Raw genomic sequence first — 20311 nt, forward strand, 5'->3', positions numbered from 1 at the left:
CTGGGCCTGCGCGTCCGGAGCCTGCGCTCTGCAGCGGGAGAGGCCACAGCAGTGAGAGGCCCGCGTACCGCAAAAAAAAAAAAAAAAAAAAAAAAAAAAAAAAAAAAAAAAAAAAAAAAAAACTACAATGAGATATCATCTCACACCGGTCAGAATGGCCATCATCAAAAAATCGAGAAACAATAAATGCTGCAGAGGGTGTGGAGAAAAGGGAACACCCTTGCACTGCTGATGGGAATGTAAATTGATTCAGCCACTATGGAGAACAGTATGGAGGTTCCTTAAAAAACTACAAATAGAACTACCATACGACCCCGCAATCCCACTACTGGGCATATACCCTCAGACATTCACTTTGAATGAGGCTCTTTGAAGCCTTCAGTGGGTCAATTTGTAAATAGAGAAACACCAGGAAGCTGTCGGAATAGGAAACATCTCTCTACTGTGCAGCAGACCTGAGAACTGGAAAATCAAAATTCATCACTCCTTCGATTTGTAGTAAATTCAGTTCTGTTTACATGTTGTAAGACAACACTCTTTTCTATCAATAAAACACACCCGGGAGTGTCACAATCCCCTTCTCAGAGAAGGTAGTGACTGAGTACTCAGGTTATCAAACTAGCACCAAATCCTGCCGCCTCCTGTCAGAGAGGGAGAGACACAGCCCTGCCCCTGCGCCTGGTTCCCCAGCCAAGGCCAATAATCCCTTTTGTAGAAACGGCAGACCTTGTTTCTCTTGCAAAGATGTTAAAAAATATATATATATATACTGTAAAGAGCTGTTCTTTATATTGTGAGCATTTTTAAACCAATATAGACATCAAATAATTATTTGCATATGGAATTATAAAATTTTGACAATTGTAGATATATAAATGTGCTGTGTTTCAGAAAGTATCTGAACAAATGCTAAACCCTTTAACATCTATTTGAAAAACACATGAGATTTGAAATAGTCCACCATTTATTCTTATGCTTAGGAAGGAGATGCCCTATTTTAAACTGATTTCAATGTATCTCTTAAACGAAGTGCTCCCGTAACCCAGATTCAAATACCGAGTGAGTTTGAAGGGAAGAGAACTCACAGGGGCCCAGAAAGATCACAGGGAGTGTAACCTCACTCCATCCCCACTTATAAGAACAGGGCTTCCCCACATGCACATTTTCCTGCAAGCTCTAGGGTAAAATCCACCCTTGGGCTGTGGGAGCTCACAGCTCTCTCCTCAGGCAGGGCTGCGGTCTCTGGGGAAGGCAGAGCTCTGGTCTAGAAGAAGATGCGGCTGTGGGGTCTTCTCCTCTGCCTGGTGACAGCTCCCCAAGGTAGGGTCTCAGGTCCAGGGCACGGGTCTATGGGGATGATTGTGGCTGCAGGTGACTCACAGGGACTGATTCTCCTTTTTCCCAGGTGTCCTGTCTGACCTGACACTGCAGGAGTCTGGCCCAGGACTGGTGAAACCCTCACAGACCCTGTCCCTCACCTGTGCTGTCTCCAGGGGCTCTGTAACCAGCAGTTACTACTGGAATTGGATCTGCCCGCGCCCTGGGAAAGGGTTGGAGTGGATAGGGTACTGGACAGGGAGTACAAGCTACAACCCTGCTTTCCAAGGCCGCATCTCCACCCCTGCTGACACGTCCAAGAGCCAGTTCTCCCTGCAGCTGAGCTCTGTGACCACCGAGGACACAGCCGTGTATTACTGTGCAAGAGGCAGTGAGAGGAAGTCAGTGAGAGCCCGGACACAGACCTCCCTGCAGGGAGGCAGGAGGGGCTGGGCTGCATGCGGAGCTCAGAGACTAGGCCCAGGAGCCGGCGCAGAGGGCGGCCGGGAAGGGGCTTTCGGTCGGGATTGAGAATTACCTCTCCACCGCGTTCAGCCGCCCCAAGGGCCATTTCATGTTTTCCTGTCTCTGAATTCTCATATTCTCAGTGCAGCCAACAAAGAAGAAAGTTACACTATTTGCAGATGGGATATCATCAGTCACTAGGGATCTGTCCATTAAGTTCCTATATCTTATTTATTTTTCTTGACAGAGAGAACATCCAGAGGACTCTCAGCTTCCCTGTGATTCGAAAACATTTCCACAAAGAGAGGTACCAGCACATTTCATCAACCCTGTGTCCAAACCCAACTTCAACCCCCTCACGCACAGGTGGCCCACATGTAGGCCCTCCTGTCAGACAGGCACATATGACCTCAGGGGGTTATGATCAGTGCACCCCCAGGACCTCTGTCCATGGGGTCTCTCTCCCCCCAGGATATGTTAACGTCCTGCTTCTGGTTTACTGGGGTGGATGTTGAACTCACCCCGACATAACCCTCTGCCTTCTACCTTTTAAATTCTCCCACTACCTGTGTCCTAGACCCTGAGCGCCATGGGGCTGGAGATCTGCTCACTCTTCCCAGCTCTCCCCACATGACCTGGGACAGAAGGAAAGGTCAGTAAATATGTGAGCATGAAAGCGCCCCCAATTCATCTCCTAATGTCCATCTAGCATGGCTGTGCACTGTTGGACATCCCAGGGCAGCTTGCGTTCAGGTCTCTGAAACCGGCCTCGGTCACCCTGCTGAGCCCATATTTCATACACAGGTAAGATTCCAGGTTACACAGTCTCTGCTGCAGAACAGGCCTGTTTTAGGTAGGGGCATGGCTGGTTCTGACCATGCACATCTAAGAAGTCAAGTATTTTATGACAGAGGATGTCAAATGGACACTCCTGCTGAAGAGCATGGTCTTGGACACCTCATGTGTGGCTATGGTGAAACAAAGGTCAGGGAATGAAGTGCGTGTGCTGTCCACTCCTCATATCTCAGTACCCAGCCGAGATGTACAGGCAGACATTTATGAACTAAAGTTGTGGAAAAGATGAGCCAGGCACATATGACCTCAGGGGGTTATGATCAGTGCACCCCCAGGACCTCTGTCCACAGGGTCTCTCTCCTCCCAGGATATGTTAACATCCTGCTTCTGATTTACTGGGGTGGATGTTGAACCCACCCCAACATAACCCTCTGCCTCTACCTTTTAAATTCTCGCTCTACCTGTCCTAGACCCTGAGCACCATGGGGTTAGGTTTAGGTTTAGGGTTAGGGTTAGGGTTAGGGTTAGGGTTAGGGTTAGGGTTAGGGTTAGGGTTAGGGTTAGGGTTAGGGTTAGGGTTAGGGTTAGGGTTAGGGAACCCTCTGCCTCTACCTTTTAAATTCTCGCTCTACCTGTCCTAGACCCTGAGCACCATGGGGTTAGGTTTAGGTTTAGGGTTAGGGTTAGGGTTAGGGTTAGGGTTTGGGTTAGGGTTAGGGTTAGGGTGGTTACAGTTAGGGTTTAAAAAAAAGCACACAAGATCTCAGAAAACCAAGTAGCATTTCCCTCTGTGAGGGGAATTTACGAGGTAAATCTCCATTTGAAAGGGTGTCTCCCTCTCTGTACCAGGAATAGGGTAACTGAAGCTCAAGAAACTTTTACCTATGGAGAAGGCCTGGACTTAAATCTACATAACAAACATACCCTTGTTTACTATGCACTGCCCGATGACCTCTAACTGGCTTCCCCCCTCTCCCAACACCTTTTGTTTTTTAACTGAAGATGGTATATAAGGGGGATTAGGTCATTTCCCGAGTTAGTTTTCCTGGTGTTGACCTGAAACAAACAGACAGCCAGATATTTCTCCAGCAAATATGGGTTTATTCTCAGGATCGGGAGAAAATCACAACTTGGAGGTCTGCAACCACAGCAAGGCACATGAGCATCCCCATGAGTCAAGGGAAGGAAAACACCTCTATAGAAAGGCACTGGAAAGGCTATAGCAAACAGAGTACACAACTTTTTATTGGCTAAGTCCTTGAGTCCTGGCTCAGTCCTTTCCTGAGGCCAGGAAATGAGTCTTTCTTCTTACTGTGGGGCTCCGCAATTGTGGTAACGCATGAGAGCTCTCCGTTCTGGTCTCCCAGTCCTATTTAATTGAGGTTTCTGCTTATTGATTTTTACAACACTAACCCCTAACTCTTAGCCCTTGGCCCAGTCCCTAAACCCAAACCTAACTCCTAACCCTAACTCTAGGCCCTAACCCCTAAGCTTATCCCTTCCCCACCATCCTAAACCCTCTCCCTAACTGCACCCTTCATGCCACCCTCCGTCCCTTTCCCGGACCAACTGGGCCAATGACATTTCTGAATGCTTCAGCATCTCCACCCTGCCTCTCCAGGCCACCCTACAGCCCCGCCTCCAGGGCTCAGGAGGCGACTGGGGTCATCCGCCCCTAGGTGAACGGATATGTGCTCCCAGACCTAGAGCGCTCAACAGTGTCTGCAGGACGTGCCCAGGCCGTCAGGAAGTCAGAGAGCCCGCGCTCCGCTGCACTTAGCTCACGTAAACGCCCTCCAAGACCTCCACGAGACCCCCGGGGAGTCAAGCGGCTTCGCACCCCTGCCCCAGCAACCAATCGGAAGTCAGGAACAACGAATTGGGCCCACGCCGGGCCTCCCCATGGCCCCGCCCCCTCTCCACTGCCGTCCAACCACTTCTGGCCCGCCCCTCCGCGCTTCCTCTCCGACTTCCGCTTTCGGCGGCGGGGCGGCAGTTCGAGGGACCTGCTCCCTACGCCCATGGCAGCCGCGAGCGTTGGGGTGGTTGAGCTGGGTTTCGTGGAGTCGGCGCCGGCGTGGCGGCTGCGCAGCGAGCAGTTCCCCAGCAAGGTGGGCGGCCGGCCGGCGTGGCTCGGCGCAGGCGGGCTGCCGGGGCCCGCGGGGCTGGCCTGCGCGCTGTGCGGCCGCCCACTGGCCTTCCTGCTGCAGCTGTACGCGCCGCTTCCGGGCCGCGCCGACGCCTTCCACCGCGGTCTCTTCCTTTTCTGCTGCCGAACGCCACCGTGCTGCGCCGGCCTACGCGGTGAGCGGCCCGGGGCCCGGGTAGCGCGTGAGCGGTGAGCAGCCTGCGGCCGCCATCGCACTTTCGCGGCCTTGCTGGCGGTCAGGGCCCAGAAACCGTGCAGCCTCCTCTGCGACCCCGCCGCGGGCCTCTCCCCTGTACCCCGCGAGCGTTTCCCGGGGTCGGGGGGGCGTTCCAAGGGCTCGCGCCTTCTTCGCCCCCAGCTTTCTGTTAATCAGTCGGTAGTAGGTGTGGTACATTACGTTCAGATGATAGAACCTGTAATTTTTCGGAAACCTGGGTTCCAACTCGTTTCTCATCTGTATGTAGTCTGACTTAATGTTACTTTTGTTACTAATTTGAACAAACTCAAAGAGCCTACTTAGTTGTATGGACTTTTAAAAGTTTCTCGTTTTCACTCTTATTTTTTTCTTCCTTTCCAGAAAATAAGCTCTTTGAAAGCAAAAACTGTCTTCTATTTTTCTTTTTTAAAAATGACTGTTTTTCAGTCCTGTGTGGAGTGAAGGCTCAAATATTTGAATTGCTATGTTGTTTTACTTAAAACATGTATAACGTTTCTCCTTCTCTCTCCTTAGTTTTTAGAAATCAGTTGCCCAGGAGAAATGACTTCTACGCCTATGAGCCACCTTCTGAGGATCCTCCGCCAGAGACAGGAGAATCCGTGTGCCTCCAGCTCAAGTCTGGTGCTCATCTCTGCAGAGTTTGTGGCTGTTTAGGCCCCAAAACATGCTCCAGATGTCACAAGGCACATTACTGCAGTAAGGAGCATCAGACTCTGGACTGGAGATTGGGACATAAGCAGGCTTGTACACAAGCAGGTCAGTCAATTCTGTTTTAATTTTTAAATCTCAGCTCAGTTTCATAGTGTCTGTCAGGCCAAATCTTTCATTTTGAGGATAAACGTTAACATTAGAAAAGGTGTAATACTTTTCAAAGTTTTGGTTAACTAGTGACATAAACACCTTTATGAAGAAGGAGCTGTGAGGTCTTGCCCACTCACGACGTCCCAGCCTAGCTTTGGTGTAGTCATTTAATTTATGACCCATAATCTAAAATGCTGGAGCTACATATGTTAATTACTAGGGAAAACTGTTATGACATGGAATACACTTCAGATATAGGAAATTATTTGACCTTCCAAACTAAATGATTACTAATGATGCTAGTTACCTTACTTTGTTTCAGGTGATTTGGACAGTACAGTTCCAGACCACAGCTTCCTTTTTCCAGAATTTGAAATTGTAATAGAAACAGAAGATGAGATTATGCCTGAAGTTGTGGAAAAAGATGATGAATCAGAGATTATAGGTAGCATGGGTAAGGAATCAGTTTCAAAACTCATTCATTAAATATACACTACTATGTATAAAATAGGTAACTAATGAGAACCTACTGTATAGCATAGGGAACTCTACTCAGTGCTCCGTGGTGAACTAAATAGGAAGGAAATCTTAAAAAGGGGATATATGTATAAGAGAAAAGGAAAAAGGTGGGGGGAAGAATAGTGAATCTAGTTGAAGCAGAGAGAAAGTAGAGGGTCAAGTGTCCCAACATTCCAGCCTCAAGGGACATGTTCTCACCCATTTCAGGGGGCACTGAGGACCTGCCATGGAAACCTAGGGATTAGAGAGCCAATTTGGAGACGCCTGTCTGAGATCACTGCTAAGACAAAAAACGTTTTTAACTAACATATGAGAAGATTCAGTGCCAGATGTTTAAAAGCACCTAGGGAGAGGGGTGCTCTGTTTGTTGGTGGGTAGTAGTGTTAGAGAGTGTGCTTTGGCGAAGAATTCACTGATGAAGGAGTCCGATAGAAAATTTCCAATAACAGGTGAGAGAGAACTCCCTGTATTGAGTGTCCAGTGAAATGAAACCATGCTGTATCTAATCTGGACAGTGCATGCCATTGATCCACGCTGTCTCTACTCCCTCAGACATGGGGCCAATAAAGTAATAAGCAATAGAAATGTAAAAAAAAAGAGAAAAATACCTCTTTCATTAAGTGATTAAATAAAATGCCTGAAAGGAAGGGCTCAATATGCCAAGAAGAGAAGCACTGATAGGAAAAGGTGACTCACTTGGGGGGCTGCAACGTATACTTTTCAAATATTGCCTCATTTGAAGATATCCTTTCTGTACTTCCCTCCTTGGCATTTATAAGGTACGTTCTGGTTCCTGTAAAGATGTCAGAGGAAGTATCCAGGTGGTCATTTGGGTGGGGCTGCCCAGGATGCTGGAAACTTGGAAAGTTCATCTGGCTCCAGGATTTGTTTCTCTGATGGAGATGGTGGACATGAGAGTGCCGAGCAGAGTTTGGTGGGTAGCAGGGGCCCTTTTATCTGGCAAGTTTCAGATGCTTGATTTTGTCGCTTACCTCAGGGTTATCATACTCCGGGCAGTGCCTGGGCGGAGACTGAGCAGCGGCCAGAATTTATCCAGCGCTTACTCTGCACCACGGGCTTCTGTGCGCGATCTTACTAAAGTCTTGACGTCAGAACAGTATGTTAGAAACTCTGCCCCATTTTGCAGTGAGGAATTTGAGGTTCTGGGTATAACTTGTTTGGTCGTATAACTGACTAAAGTTGTTAAGTTCTAGAACTGAAGTTTGAGCTCACATCTTATTGACTCCAAAACTTGAGCTCTTAACCACTACAAGATGTAGATTTCAGAATGTAAATTAAATTTTAGATTAGAATGTCCGCTTACTGGCTTACAGTTCACATTCAGGGTATCAGAAATATCTTCTGAGTTACAAAGACTCGATCCTGTTGGGGATGGCGGTGTGTCAGGTAGCTGAGATTCCAGAGGTGAGTGTGAAGGAGTGAGCTGGCAGGGTTGGGGCATCTGATAACTGAATGAGTGTAAGGGCAAGGAGAGATGAAACATGAAGAGATTGGAAATAAGAGTCCAGATGGGTGAAGGACACTAGTGATAAGCCGGGCTCATGTTTTTGGGGTGCCCTTTCGTGTGCTGGGCACAGCAGTCCTCAGACTGGGACTTGGGGTCTGTTCTTTTAATTTGGAGTTTTAAAGAGAAGCTCTTACTAGGAGCCAGCATAGTAATAATTCTTCATGGATCACCTACAAAGTCAGATGGTCTTAAAGCACAAACATTAATGAATTAAAATAGGAAAGCCTGTGGAAACATCTGGCCTTCACTATCTGATTTAACACGAAGTTGGTTGTTTAAAACTGGCCTCCCTCAGCATGTGTTTATTGTCAAAACATGGAGATTATTCCTGTTGCATAATAGTTATGTTGATAATTTTTTAGGTGAAGCACCTGAGGAAGAATTGGATTCCATGGCAAAACATGAATCTAGGGAAGATAGAATTTTCCAGAAGTTTAAAACCAAAATATCCCTTGAACCAGAACAGGTAAAATAGAATTCATATACATCTCCTTCTGTTCTCTTCAGGTGGTGTTTTAGGGGTATAAACCCTGAGTTAGGGAATTCCCTGGCAGTCCAGTGGTTACGACTCTGCACTTCCATTGCTGGGGGCCCAGGTTCCATCCCTGGTTGGGGAACTAAGAAACCAACCTGCCACATTAGCACAAAGACCACTGTGGTTTTGTGAAAAGAATAATGGGTTTTGCTGTTATGAAGAATTCTGGCTTCTTGAATTACATATTGATCTTCTGATGTAATTGTATCTACAGTGTGGGGAAAAAAGAGTGGTTTTGAGGATTAAGGTAGATCGTAGACTCACAGTAAGTATTCAGCAAATGTTTCCCTTTGCCTTTTTTCTTCTATTAGCTTTATTCCCCTTAACTTCCCTCACCATAAACATAAATCACTAAAGAAGACAGCTAAATTCCCATAAGCCAGTCGCTAGAGCAAATAAATATCCAGGGGCTTATAGGAAGAGTAGGTCTAGGTCCTAAGTACTGAGAAGGTAGTTTTTAGCAATGTATATGCTTTTAACAAGAAATATTGAGGAAAGTCACTCATTTGTTATATAAGATGTTGTTATAACAAAATTTACTTGTTTTATTTATCTAAACACTGTGGCTCCTCTGGTATTTGTTCCTTTAAAAATTATAAACTAAGGTTCCTTATATCTGTGTGAAGGTGAGCACAAACCCTGGGCTGCAGTTTAGATCGACAACCTGGTAATGGGGAAATAGGATTATTGTTCGTCTCTTCACAAGATAGTCATAGGATTCAGATTCTAACCGTACTGACATCTAAGAAAAATAATTTGGATATCCTGAATCAGATAAACTGGAACAGTCCCTTTGATCGGGGTCCCCAGACCCTGGGCCGAGGACGTACCGTGAAGCTTCACCTGCCACCCGCCATCGCTCGCACTAACGCCGGAACCGCCCCCCTTCCCCCTCCCCTGTCCGTGGAAAAATTGTCTTCCACGAAACAAAGCCGGTCCCTGGTGCCAAAAAGGTTGGGCACCGCTGCCTTTGATGACAATGAGAACGGTATTAATGGTGCCCAGCGGAGGGGCGCAGGGGGACAGACAGTAAAGTGGTTTTCAGATGAGCGTTTCATCAGTTCTAAGAGTATGTACAGAGCTTCTCCGGATGATCCTCAGGTCACAGGAGATGCTGGCGATTTAAGCTGATCCTGACTGATTTCAGATTCTCAGGTACGGCAGAGGAATTGCCCCCATCTGGGTCTCTGGTGAAAAGATCCCCCAAGAAACGGATATTCCAGATTGCCCCTGTGGGGCCAAGAGAGTATTTGAATTCCAGGTACGACCTTACATAAGTACTATTTTAGTATGTAATTACCCTGATTTATCATTTTAAGCATTAAAAATCTTTGCCAAAGTAACATGTGTATGGGTCCCTGTGGTATTATGGAAGGTTCCCTATAATGAAAATCAGTTTCCTGCCCCACCTTAGGGCTTGTTGCAAGGAGGGAATTATCTTTTACTGGTTATCTGGTAGTTATTTCTATCTTTAAATAGCATGCTTTTTCTGAGATTTATCAGTTGACTAGTTTTTTAGACATTATCTGTTGACTGACTTCTGCAGTAGTGAGAATTTAAATGTAGTCACTCACACCGTCTAGACCATCGCCCACTTCCCAGTGGGGTTAGGGTTAGGGTCAATATTATTTTGGTGCCTCTACTGTTACCTTTATAATTTAAAATAATATACCTTTTTTATAATCTTTGACTTTGTCCTTTGTGAGAGTGTTTCAGAACGCTTACTCTGTTGAGTCCTGGTTTGTAGATTTGTTAGGAGAACAAATTAATGTAATCGTTAAGGTAAAACTTTTTCCCCCCTGAAAGAAGTTGTTGGCATCAAAATCCGTTTGGGTTGGGCGGAAATGCTCTTGAATTGTGGATTCACTAACCTTATAAAGTGATATTTGTTTCTTAGGATAAAAAAAGGATTTTTGAGGACTGATCCAAAACTGATTGGTTCTTACTGCCAGAGCTCTGACTGACGCCCCAGATGAGCTGACGGTGGTTGTATAAAGCAATTTGATAACAGTAGTGGCAGTGCTGGCTCTTACTCTTTCCCATGAGACCATGGACTCCTGAGACCCATTTCTAGTCTATACAAATACATCAGTAGATTTCCTTTTTGTATTCTACTAGGTGTTTCTTCAGAGTCATAGTAACAGCATCTGCTATTCAGGTTGTAAATAACCCAAAATAAAAGTTGCCCAAATAGAAGGCTTATCCCTATTTTGTGGCATATTATTAATACAAAAATAATTAGGTTAACAACCAGGTCAAATAGATCAGCTGATCTTATTATACTTAGGAACTTCTTTCTCAGATGAAAAAGACAGACACCAAATAGAGAGGGACTTTAAAGAAACACAGAGTTGCAAAGTAGTTTTCAATTGTTAAATACGTTGACACCGTAGTGTCTGTGCTCTTGCTGTGGCGTGCGGAGACGGAGAGCCCAGGGCCCCAGGTAGGTCGGGCCTGTCGGAATCAGACTGTGCCCCTCACCGCCAAGGAGCGCTCTGACTGGGCCATCCTTCTCCCAGGTCATGCCTCATCTGCTCAACTACCTGAAGGCCGACAGACTGGGCAGGAGTGTCGACTGGGGCGTCCTGGCCATCTTCACCTGTGCTGAAAGCTGTGGCCTGGGCACTGGCTACACAGAGGAATTTGTCTGGAAGCAAGATATAACAGATGCCGCCTAAAGACAATGGTGTAAAGCCTTAAAATATTCATCATCTCTTAGACCTTCCAATTCCATTTCTAGGACTTTATCCTAAGGAAATAATTATACCAGAGATACACAAAGATGTTGTTTTAGGTGTTGTTTACATTGTCGAAATATTAGACAGAAATGTCCAGTGGCAGGGAATTAAGTAAATTCTGGTGTATCTGTCCAGCAGGAGGCTACACAGTCTTAATGATACAGACTTATATGCACATCAAGTAAGATAAAGATGCCAAGGTACCATTATAGATGGTATTCATAGTATACTATTTTTGAAAAAATACTTATACATGTGTATGTACACCAAAAATATCTGGAATGATATGCACTAGATGTGAACTGGTTAACTGAACAGTGTGACTGATGTGATCTTTTTACTTATATGTATATTTCTTTCTATAATAAAAATGGGTTATGTGCCTAATTAAGTCAAACCATCACTCAGAGCATTTCCCCCCTAAAATTTGCAAAGTTAAGACAAGGAGAAAAGTATTTGGGTAAAACCCCAAGAGATTTCCTGAGTTCAAAGAGAAGCTCTACTTCAAAACTGACCTTGGGGGCTTCCCTGGTGGTGCAGTGGTTAAGAATCCGCCTGCCAGTGCAGGGGACACGTGTTCAATCCCTGGTCCGGGAAGATCCCACATGCCGCGGAGCAAGTAAGCCCGTGCGCCGCAAGTACTGAGCCTGTGCTCTAGAACCCGCAAGCCATAACTACTGAGCCTGCGAGCTACAACTACTGAAGCCTGTGCGCCTAGACCGTGTTCCGCAATGAGAAGCCCGCACACTGCAACAAAGAGTAGCCCCCGCTCGCCACAACTAGAGAGAGACCGCACACAGCAACAAAGACGCAAGACAGTCAAAAATAAATAAATAAAATAAATTTTTTAAAAACATAAAAATTTTTTTTTTTTTTTTTTTTTTTTTTTGCGGTACGCGGGCCCGTCACCGCTGTGGCCTCTCCCGCTGCGGAGCGCAGGCTCCGGACGCGCAGGCCCAGCGGCCACGGCTCACGGGCCCAGCCGCTCCGCGGCACGCGGGATCCTCCCAGACCGGGGCACGAACCCGTGCTCCCCGCATCGGCAGGCGGACTCTCAACCACTGCGCCACCAGGGAAGCCCCAACAAAAATATTTTTAAAAAAAACAAAAAACAAAAACTGACCTTGGTCAGCCAGTGGCACTGCTTATAGACCAGAGACTGAAAGGTCTTCTCTCCGTCTCCCCATCTCAGAGCACTGTCCACATGGCAAGTAAACCCAAATAAGGACAGGGAATCAGCCACTATAATTTCCCTGGGTCGGCCTGAGGGAAGGCCCTGAGGTAGCTTTCAAGTGAGGGATATTGTTTCCGATGCCTCTGTTTACACAAGCGGTTCCTAAGTCAATGCTATCAACCATGCTAAGGCTCCTTCCAGCCCCAGGTGATTTATACTTGTGATAATTCCCAATTCTCTTAGTGCTGGGCAGCCATCACTGCTGCGAAGGCAAACCTAGAGACATTGCTGTTGATCACTGCTTGAAGACCAGCAGCTAGTTCTGGTAACATCCCTGCTAACCCTGAAATGCATTGCCACCATAAACAGATCTTTTTGGAGGTAATATCACTTGCTGATACCACTGACTCGGCTATTTCACTATAGTTTTATACCAGGAAATCCTGGCCTTTTAGTCCATGTCACGTGTGTGTGAATATGTATGTAATTTATATAAAGATACATAAAATACTGGACTAGTGGGGCCTTCATAGCCCAAACTATAAATCAGAAGTTTGCCCAAGTAGGACAGCATCCTGACTGCTAAGGACTTTTTAAGCAAATTGATTAGGGTCTGTCTATTTGGAGAGATCCCCAGATTATGTAGACATTCTTGCAGGCATGTTGGTAACCCGCCAAGCTATCCTTTAGGTGTGTATCCCTGCCAAGGTCTGGAGATGACAGCAAGTTCACAGGGCACTTCCATTTGGAGACAGACTTCCAGCACTGACTTGGCAACCATATCCAAAAAAAGCAACTAGTTGAAAATAAAACAAAAATAAAGAAAATTTAGATAAATTAAAAAAGCAACTCAGTTGCCTCTAGATATGTCAAGACATATAAAAACCTTCATGCCAACCATGAAATGATCGACACATTCTCACCCAGCAACTGCTCCTGCGGAGGACATCAATCATTACTGCCAACCCATGCGTGCTGTCCCCCAAACCTCTGCTTGGCCCAGATACTGCCTGACCAGGCAGCTCACCCTACTGTAGAGAGCAATGCGTTCACCTGTCCTTTTTTATTTGATATATTGAATGCTGGTCTCATCATCCTTTGACAGTTCAGAGATCATAGCAAAGAAAACATGTTTCAGTGCTTTTGATATTCATATTAGTGGTAGTGTTCTGTTATTCTAACTCACTCATCATCCCACGTCTTTAAAAATTAAGGGTTCTCAAGCGTTAAATATTTAATATAGAACTGATCACATAAAAGCCCTGTTGTCTGAATCTGGATTGGATATATTAGTATGAACTCATGAGGTATTTTATCCTGAAAACTTTTAAAGGGAAAGAAGCAAGCACTTATCCTGCTATGTGAAAGAAGTATATCACTATATAAAAAAGTATTCTAACAAATCATGAAAAAAATAATTCGAATTTTATCTTTTGCAACCCACTAATGAATTAGTGGATCAATCAGAGGACGACAATCAGACATTAAATTCCTAACAAACACTACTTACAGTCTTTACAAAGGGATCAAGCCTTTAGATGCAGTCACCCACGGGCAGGAAATGCAGAGAACAGAGGGATATGCTGGCTGCACCATTCTGAGTTTGCAAATAGCAAGACAGACTGTAAGAAACTACCAGCCAAACAGCCTATAAATTTCCTTACATGAGATGGCAGGGGAACTTAAGGAATAAAACAGACATAAAAACATATCAGTTTATTAAATTGGAAGACTAACCTATATTGGTGTTTAGGTAATTACTGTAAAAGGATAATGGTTACTTGGGTGGGTGGTGTGGCTGGACTGGCGCATAAGGAGTAAGAATTCAGTGAAGTGACTGGAAATAAATCTGTCAACAATAAGTTTAAAGTCTTATGAAAAATGCCATTAATAACAAACTAAAATACTTTGGAGTTAACTTTTATGTAATGTAAAGCCCTATATGAAAAAAATTACGAAACTACTGAAGAACCTAAGAGAAGACTCACACGTGGGGAAACAATTCTTTCTTGAATAGAAGGAGATCATATTGGACTGATGTCTTTCCAATTCATCCATACACTACTGACATCACTGATGACTGGAAAATGCAAAAGGGCACTTCATACACCATGTTCTCTCTGGACTGTAATCTGGTATGGATCTATCAAAACCTAGAATGTATAAATGCTCTTAATACAGTGACTCCTCGTCTAGGCATGTTACTACAGAAATACCTGTACTTATCCACAAATACACATAAAAGGATGTTCCCTGCAGCACCTGTTTACAATAGTAAAACACTACAGATAACGTAAATGACCATAATTACGGAAATGGTTAAATACATAAACTTGTGTATCCATCAGATTACATCATGTGGCACCATCAGATTCCATTTCATGGCAGTATGTTTGTCATGGAAAAATGTGTATGATATAGTGACTAAAAAAAGGAAGCTATAAAATCAAACATATGCTTTACTATTTTCTCAATACGATAACAAAAGCACCCCCAAAGGAAAAAATCTGAACAGAAGAGGGCTGGGGAGGTACCCACCAATCTGGTACTTAACCTGGGGAAACAGAAGGGAAAGGAAGGAAGAAACTTTCTGGTTATATTCCGCTGAGCCGTCTGAAAAAATATTTTTACAATTAAAAAGAAAAACACACACCCGAACAATGAACCCCAAGAACTTACACATGCTCACCTGATATTCATGAGAAAAACACACCTCACCAGTCGGTGGACAACCCCAGCTCTAACACTGAAGGCCTTTGGCTTAGAGCCCGTGTTCGCCACTTACGGGCTCTGTAACCTTGGGCAGACCCTCAGCTGGGGCCTACCTTGCCCTACTTGTGAAAGAGGAACAAAACCTAACTGCAGTTTTTGTGAGAAGGCAACGTATCTGGGAAACGGGAGGTGCTCAATGTATGGGACATAAGAAACAGGTTTTGTGAGCAACTTAAAATTTTCAGACAATTCTTCCATTTTCACTGCAACATACAATGAAATGTTGATTGAAACAAACAACAAGCAAGCAAGCAAACACACTGAAATGGTTTCAGGCATTATATCTAAAAGATGACTTTTTAAACAGTATGATCACATGAATCTTACCAAGTTTCATTTATAACAATCTAACACTTTTATAAACAGCATTTATTGTACAGAGTACTCTGAAGGAAGAAAAATATGTACAGCCATTTGTTTTCATTAATACATTTCTATTCTGTCCTGCAATACTGAAAAGGCGGAATGTGGCACAAAAATAACCCATAGGAGTTACAAATTAGAAAACAACACTTTTAAAAAAGATTTTTACTCTTCTGGTAGAAATATAAAAACTGTGGTTTATGGGGAAGAAATTAAACAAAATAAAGTCCAATCGACTGTTGAGGTGGCTCTAACACTTAAAGTTTTGTCCCTTAAACCAACTTGTCAACAGCAGTAAGTGTTTAAAATCTAAATATAAATAAACGGGCAGTGCTGCCCAAATAGCAGCACAGTTCGAGCAACTTACAGTAACACTTCGGTGTTCTCTGTGCAGAAATAATACCCCCTTCCTGGCATCCCTCTGGGGTACACATGCAGGAGAGCTTCACCTCGTGCTGCAACCTAAAACCGGACATCCATCCTCTCATCACATGGGGCTGTCCACAACACCTCTAAATGTACCAGAACTGATTTGTTTTAAAAAAACAAGTGGGTGGGGGAGGCAGGAGTACATGACAGCCATTACGTTGTCTTCCTGAAACCCTTTAGAATAGGGTAGATGTTCTCAAAGGCTTCATAAATTTCTGCTCTGACTTTAGCACCTATGAAGACAAGTTGGAGTAGAGAAGAGTCTGAAATGGCATTTCTTAACATAAAACCACAAGCACAATTCTCTCCACACCTAGTAAGACAGATGCATTAAAACATTAACGATGGACCCTTGTCATAATCCTACTTTTGTTTTTAAGGTGGCATTTTTTTAAGTTGGCTTTTCTAAACAATTACAAAAGCAGCGCCCCAGGTGACTCCAGCCTCCTTCCCCACAGTCTGCCCACGCGACTGTTGGTCTCTGGACTGTGTCAGAACACAGCAGGGCAGCAGTGAGAGCGGCTGAATCTTATTCTCCCAATCGCTGCCTTCAAACAAGCTCTTTTGAATCTTCCTTTGTTGTCGCAAAATGATAATGGTGATGAACCCCAAAGTTTTAGACAATGGTACCCAACTTAAAACGCCATCTGTTGTGCAGTGTAATGCCCACTTCCCCCTTCCCCACCAAGGTCATGCTTCAGCTGAAGAACCAGCAGGGCTGTGCTCTGACTTCCCTCGGCTCACTCCCTCTGGTGGGTGTGTTTCCCATCAGAGTGTGAGGGTCAGGGGAAGAGAAAAAAGGGGCAAAGCTTCTTTACAAGTCACTAGTCAACTGTCCCGACACGGTGATATTACTTCTTAGCACTGAGAAAATGCCATTCCTCACACTTTCAAAACTTCGAACGCTACTTCCTGTTGCAACTTACCTGTTAATACAACTTTTCCAGAAACAAAAATAAGGAGAACAATTCTCGGTTTGATCATTCTGTAGATTAAACCAGGAAATAACTCTGGCTCATAACTAGAAGGAAAATGGCAAAAACAGTTTAGAAATTAACAGCTGCTCATGCCTTTAGAAAAAATGGGGACCTGAACAAGGGAAAGTACTGGGTAAGCAGCAAACTAATGAGGAGGTGAAGCCCAATTCTTAAGTAGCATCACAGGAGAGCGTACTCAAGGCCAGTGAGGCCAACCTGTAACTGGCCCTTGAAGACCAACTAACTCTATTTCTAATGAATCTGGATTTCCTGACATAAGAACAAGAGCTTTATAAATATGTTCTGTAGTCTCTGACCTTTATCAAGTTTCACTCTGAACAAGTTTACACTGACTTACAAGAGCCCAATAATCATTTATTTATAAGATCTGACAGTCACACAGTTTACCTTCTAATCATTCACATCTCATCTCCTTCAACTGAAATATCTCTAGCTGTTAACTTTGTTCAGGCAATTTAACCAAAGTGATAGAAAAGATACTAGTTGGAGACTGAATCTTTCCCTGACTATGTTGTCTGACTAAATGTACTATTGGTATGTTTTATTCTAATCCTAGTAATCTCATTTTCTTCGTTAGAGAGGTTGAAAACAGGATGTGTGACTGTGTTTAACCTAGTGGAAAATTCAAGATAGGCTTCTCTGAGGAAGAGATGCTGGGGTGGATATGTGAAATGCCAGTGGGACTTTCCTAGGTGAAAAGTGAAATAAGAGTGTGCCAGGTATAAAAGTGGGATGTGCAAGGGCCCTGGTGCAATAAGGGCATGATAAGCCTTGGTGGTGCTACGAGCAGAGAGGCTGGAGAGGTGGGCAGGGACCACCTGCCTTGTAAGTCTTCATCAGGAAGCAGCAGGGAAAATAAATGTTGAGTAGCACAAAAGATTCAAACAACTGGGGAAAAAACTGATACAAGAGGTTGTGGACTTTGTTCATGCATTTAAAATGTATTTAGTGAGCAATAAAATGATAAAACATACAGAAAGGGAATCAATTTCATCCCAGTAAAGGGGAGTTTTGGGTGCTGTTAAGTGAAATGACAGGGAAGTAGGAGGCTGGTGAGATAATAGGTGTTACCAAAGACAACAGGAAGAAACTTCAACAATAAATATACCTGTAAGTATATCATTTGTTCTTACATACTAATTAGTTTGCACGTGTTTTATCATGAACAATGTTTAAATAGATTATAAATTAATTGTTGCCAAAAGCAATCACAATCCATTTCAGACTCACCTACTGAACTGTTGGTGGGTAAGCACAAGGCCTTCTAACCTTATAGGGAACTTCACGTCGCAGCTCCCCACCATGTTCTGAATCTTGAAGTCCAAGAACTTAGCTGGAAAACCCAACTTCTGTACAACCCTGGCGTATTTTCTTGCTGCTAGTCTGGACTGTTCTTCACTAGGGAAAGAAAAAGTGAAATATTCATACTCAAAGTCAGCTAAAATAATTATTTAGATGAAAAACTTATAAAAAGTCCAAATTAGGAAAGATATAAAGTGTAAACTGGTCACCCCTTCCACTAAAGAAAAGCTCAACAGACATTAACAGTTTTATGTACAAAGTATTCCCGTGTCCTTGACAGAAAACTTAGGCCTACCAAAATGAATCCCTTTTCAATTCACCAAATTACTGATAGCCCTAGATTTTTGTAAAAAAAATATTTATTTATTTGGCTGTGCTGGGTCTTAGTTGCAGCACACGGGATCTTCATTGCGGCACACGGGATCTTTAGTTGCGGCATGTGGAATCTTTAGTTGTGGCATGCAAACTCTTAGCTGCTGCGTGTGGGATTTAATTCCCTGACCAGGGATCGAACCCGGGCCGCCTGCATTGGGAGCGCAGAGTCAGAGTCTTAAGCCACCGGACTACCAGAGAAGTCCCGACAGCCCTAGATTTTATACATATGAAACATAATATCATCATCACCGTTATCATTAATATTATTGTATTTTAGATCACAAATTTCTACTGAGATGAAAACTAACAAGCTTCATTTGGATAGGAAAATAATGATTAGACTTACACTCAAACAAGGCATACACTAATTCCTCTTTTATGTCAAGTCTTTCTTTATCCATTCCTAGAAGTCATCTCTTGGACAAAACTATGACTTGGCAGGGCTCACGTAACAAAAGCATAATGAAAGCAGTATCATCGTCGACAAAAGGCTCTCACGTGCAGGGTCATGAATGACAAAAATGAGGCATGCATACATGCTGAATTGTATGGAAATAAGGTGATAGCATACACCCTAAACTAATGCCTGATTTTAAGAAAATGAAGTTACTGCTGTCTAAAAGTGATGAGAATCAACTATTTTAATAAGAAAGCAACAATAACATTTTATTAAAGTGTAACATTTTATTAAAGTATTAGCCTAACACCTAGAAACCATGACACAGCCATTTCTTTCGTAACATGCAGACCAGGACAATGAACTCCTTTAAACCCACCTCTTGGCTCCTGTGCACACCATCTTCCCAGAACTGAATATCAGTGCAGTGGTCCGGGGCTCTCTTATTCTCATGATTACAGCAGCAAACCGCTAAAACAGCCAGAGACAACAGTTAATGATGTCATGCCAGACTGCTGACTTCTGTCAGGAGAACTAGACAATGAGAAAAAACACCCCAAATAGTAAGAAGGACCTGGTACTTAGACAGTTATCAAGGTATCTGTCATGTGTTTCCATACAGGGCTCCCTTACATCACCATGTGCCACACCTCTTTTGCATACGGAGCAAACACACAAGCTGTGGACTGCTAAGGCGGTTGGACCGAGATCTCTGTGTTCTGTCATACACATCCCAACAACTGAAGACAAGGAATATTTGCAAAAATATTTTTCTTTAACTATAAATTTTGTTTTATTAATTTTTTTTAGGCAAATCTACTGATAAACCTTTTTCACCTCCAGAAGGAATTAATAAATCAGATTACAAGCATATCAACGCAAAGTGACGTTACGTCCCGTTTCCAATAGACTTAGAAACTGAATTGGTGGATTGGCATTTATATAAATGCAATGGCCTCAGTGACTAGGTTACATGATATAAAGCAAAAAATTAGTTTCAAAATAACTGAAATTTTAATACCTGCTATCTAATTACACATGAAAAAATTCGTGTTATTTCTAATCAAGATCACTCTTTGACAAATTAGATTGCTTTCACAATTTTAGCTTAAAAACTACTATATGTCTTCTCTCTGATTTTACCACCATGTAAAAATGCTAGCATTATATTCTAGTTTATACAAGTCCCCGGAAATGCCTAATTATTTTGCATTTCCAAAATTCCCTCTATTGGTTTTACTACTTGGATAACTAATATCATTTCATTAGAAAAAATTATGTAAAATCATGTATTCAACTTAATAAAATTATGACAAAAGATTAATTCTTATAATGCTACACTCATATGGACTTGCCATATGCATTAGGCTGTTTTTTTTTTTAATAAATTTATTTATTTTATTTATTTATTTTTGGCTGTGTTGGGTCTTCATTGCT

The 20311-nt window shown here is 43.4% G+C and overlaps 2 protein-coding genes across 9 annotated transcripts in view; one reads left to right on the top strand and one right to left on the bottom strand.

Annotated features, from left to right (window-relative positions):
* The first annotated feature begins 4549 nt into the window (after nt 1-4549).
* On the top strand, nt 4550-11384 carry PDCD2 (programmed cell death 2). Of its 8 annotated transcripts, XM_024122496.3 has the most exons (7): nt 4556-4881; nt 5457-5699; nt 6067-6198; nt 8154-8257; nt 8541-8591; nt 9474-9587; nt 10846-11384. In XM_024122496.3, exons 1-7 carry the CDS (start codon nt 4599-4601, stop codon nt 11002-11004), a joined length of 1086 nt encoding a protein of 361 aa, XP_023978264.1. In that variant the 5' UTR covers nt 4556-4598; the 3' UTR covers nt 11005-11384. The 8 variants fall into 8 exon arrangements, 4 of the variants coding, with proteins under 4 accessions (XP_023978265.1, XP_023978264.1, XP_028350555.1 ...); XM_024122497.1 differs by lacking the exon at nt 8541-8591 and having other exon boundaries at nt 4550-4881; XM_028494754.2 differs by lacking the exons at nt 9474-9587; nt 10846-11384 and adding an exon at nt 9101-9464.
* A 3957-nt stretch (nt 11385-15341) lies between these two features.
* Nucleotides 15342-20311, bottom strand: part of TBP (TATA-box binding protein) — a 16097-nt gene continuing 11127 nt past the window's right edge. The window contains 4 exon segments of the mRNA XM_024122706.3: nt 15342-16035; nt 16729-16823; nt 18031-18198; nt 19254-19345. Coding sequence (XP_023978474.1) covers nt 15956-16035; nt 16729-16823; nt 18031-18198; nt 19254-19345 — 435 coding nt within the window. The 3' untranslated portion in view covers nt 15342-15955.

The sequence above is a fragment of the Physeter macrocephalus genome, chromosome 10, assembly GCF_002837175.3.
Source record: "Physeter macrocephalus isolate SW-GA chromosome 10, ASM283717v5, whole genome shotgun sequence".
NCBI lineage: Eukaryota > Metazoa > Chordata > Mammalia > Artiodactyla > Physeteridae > Physeter > Physeter macrocephalus.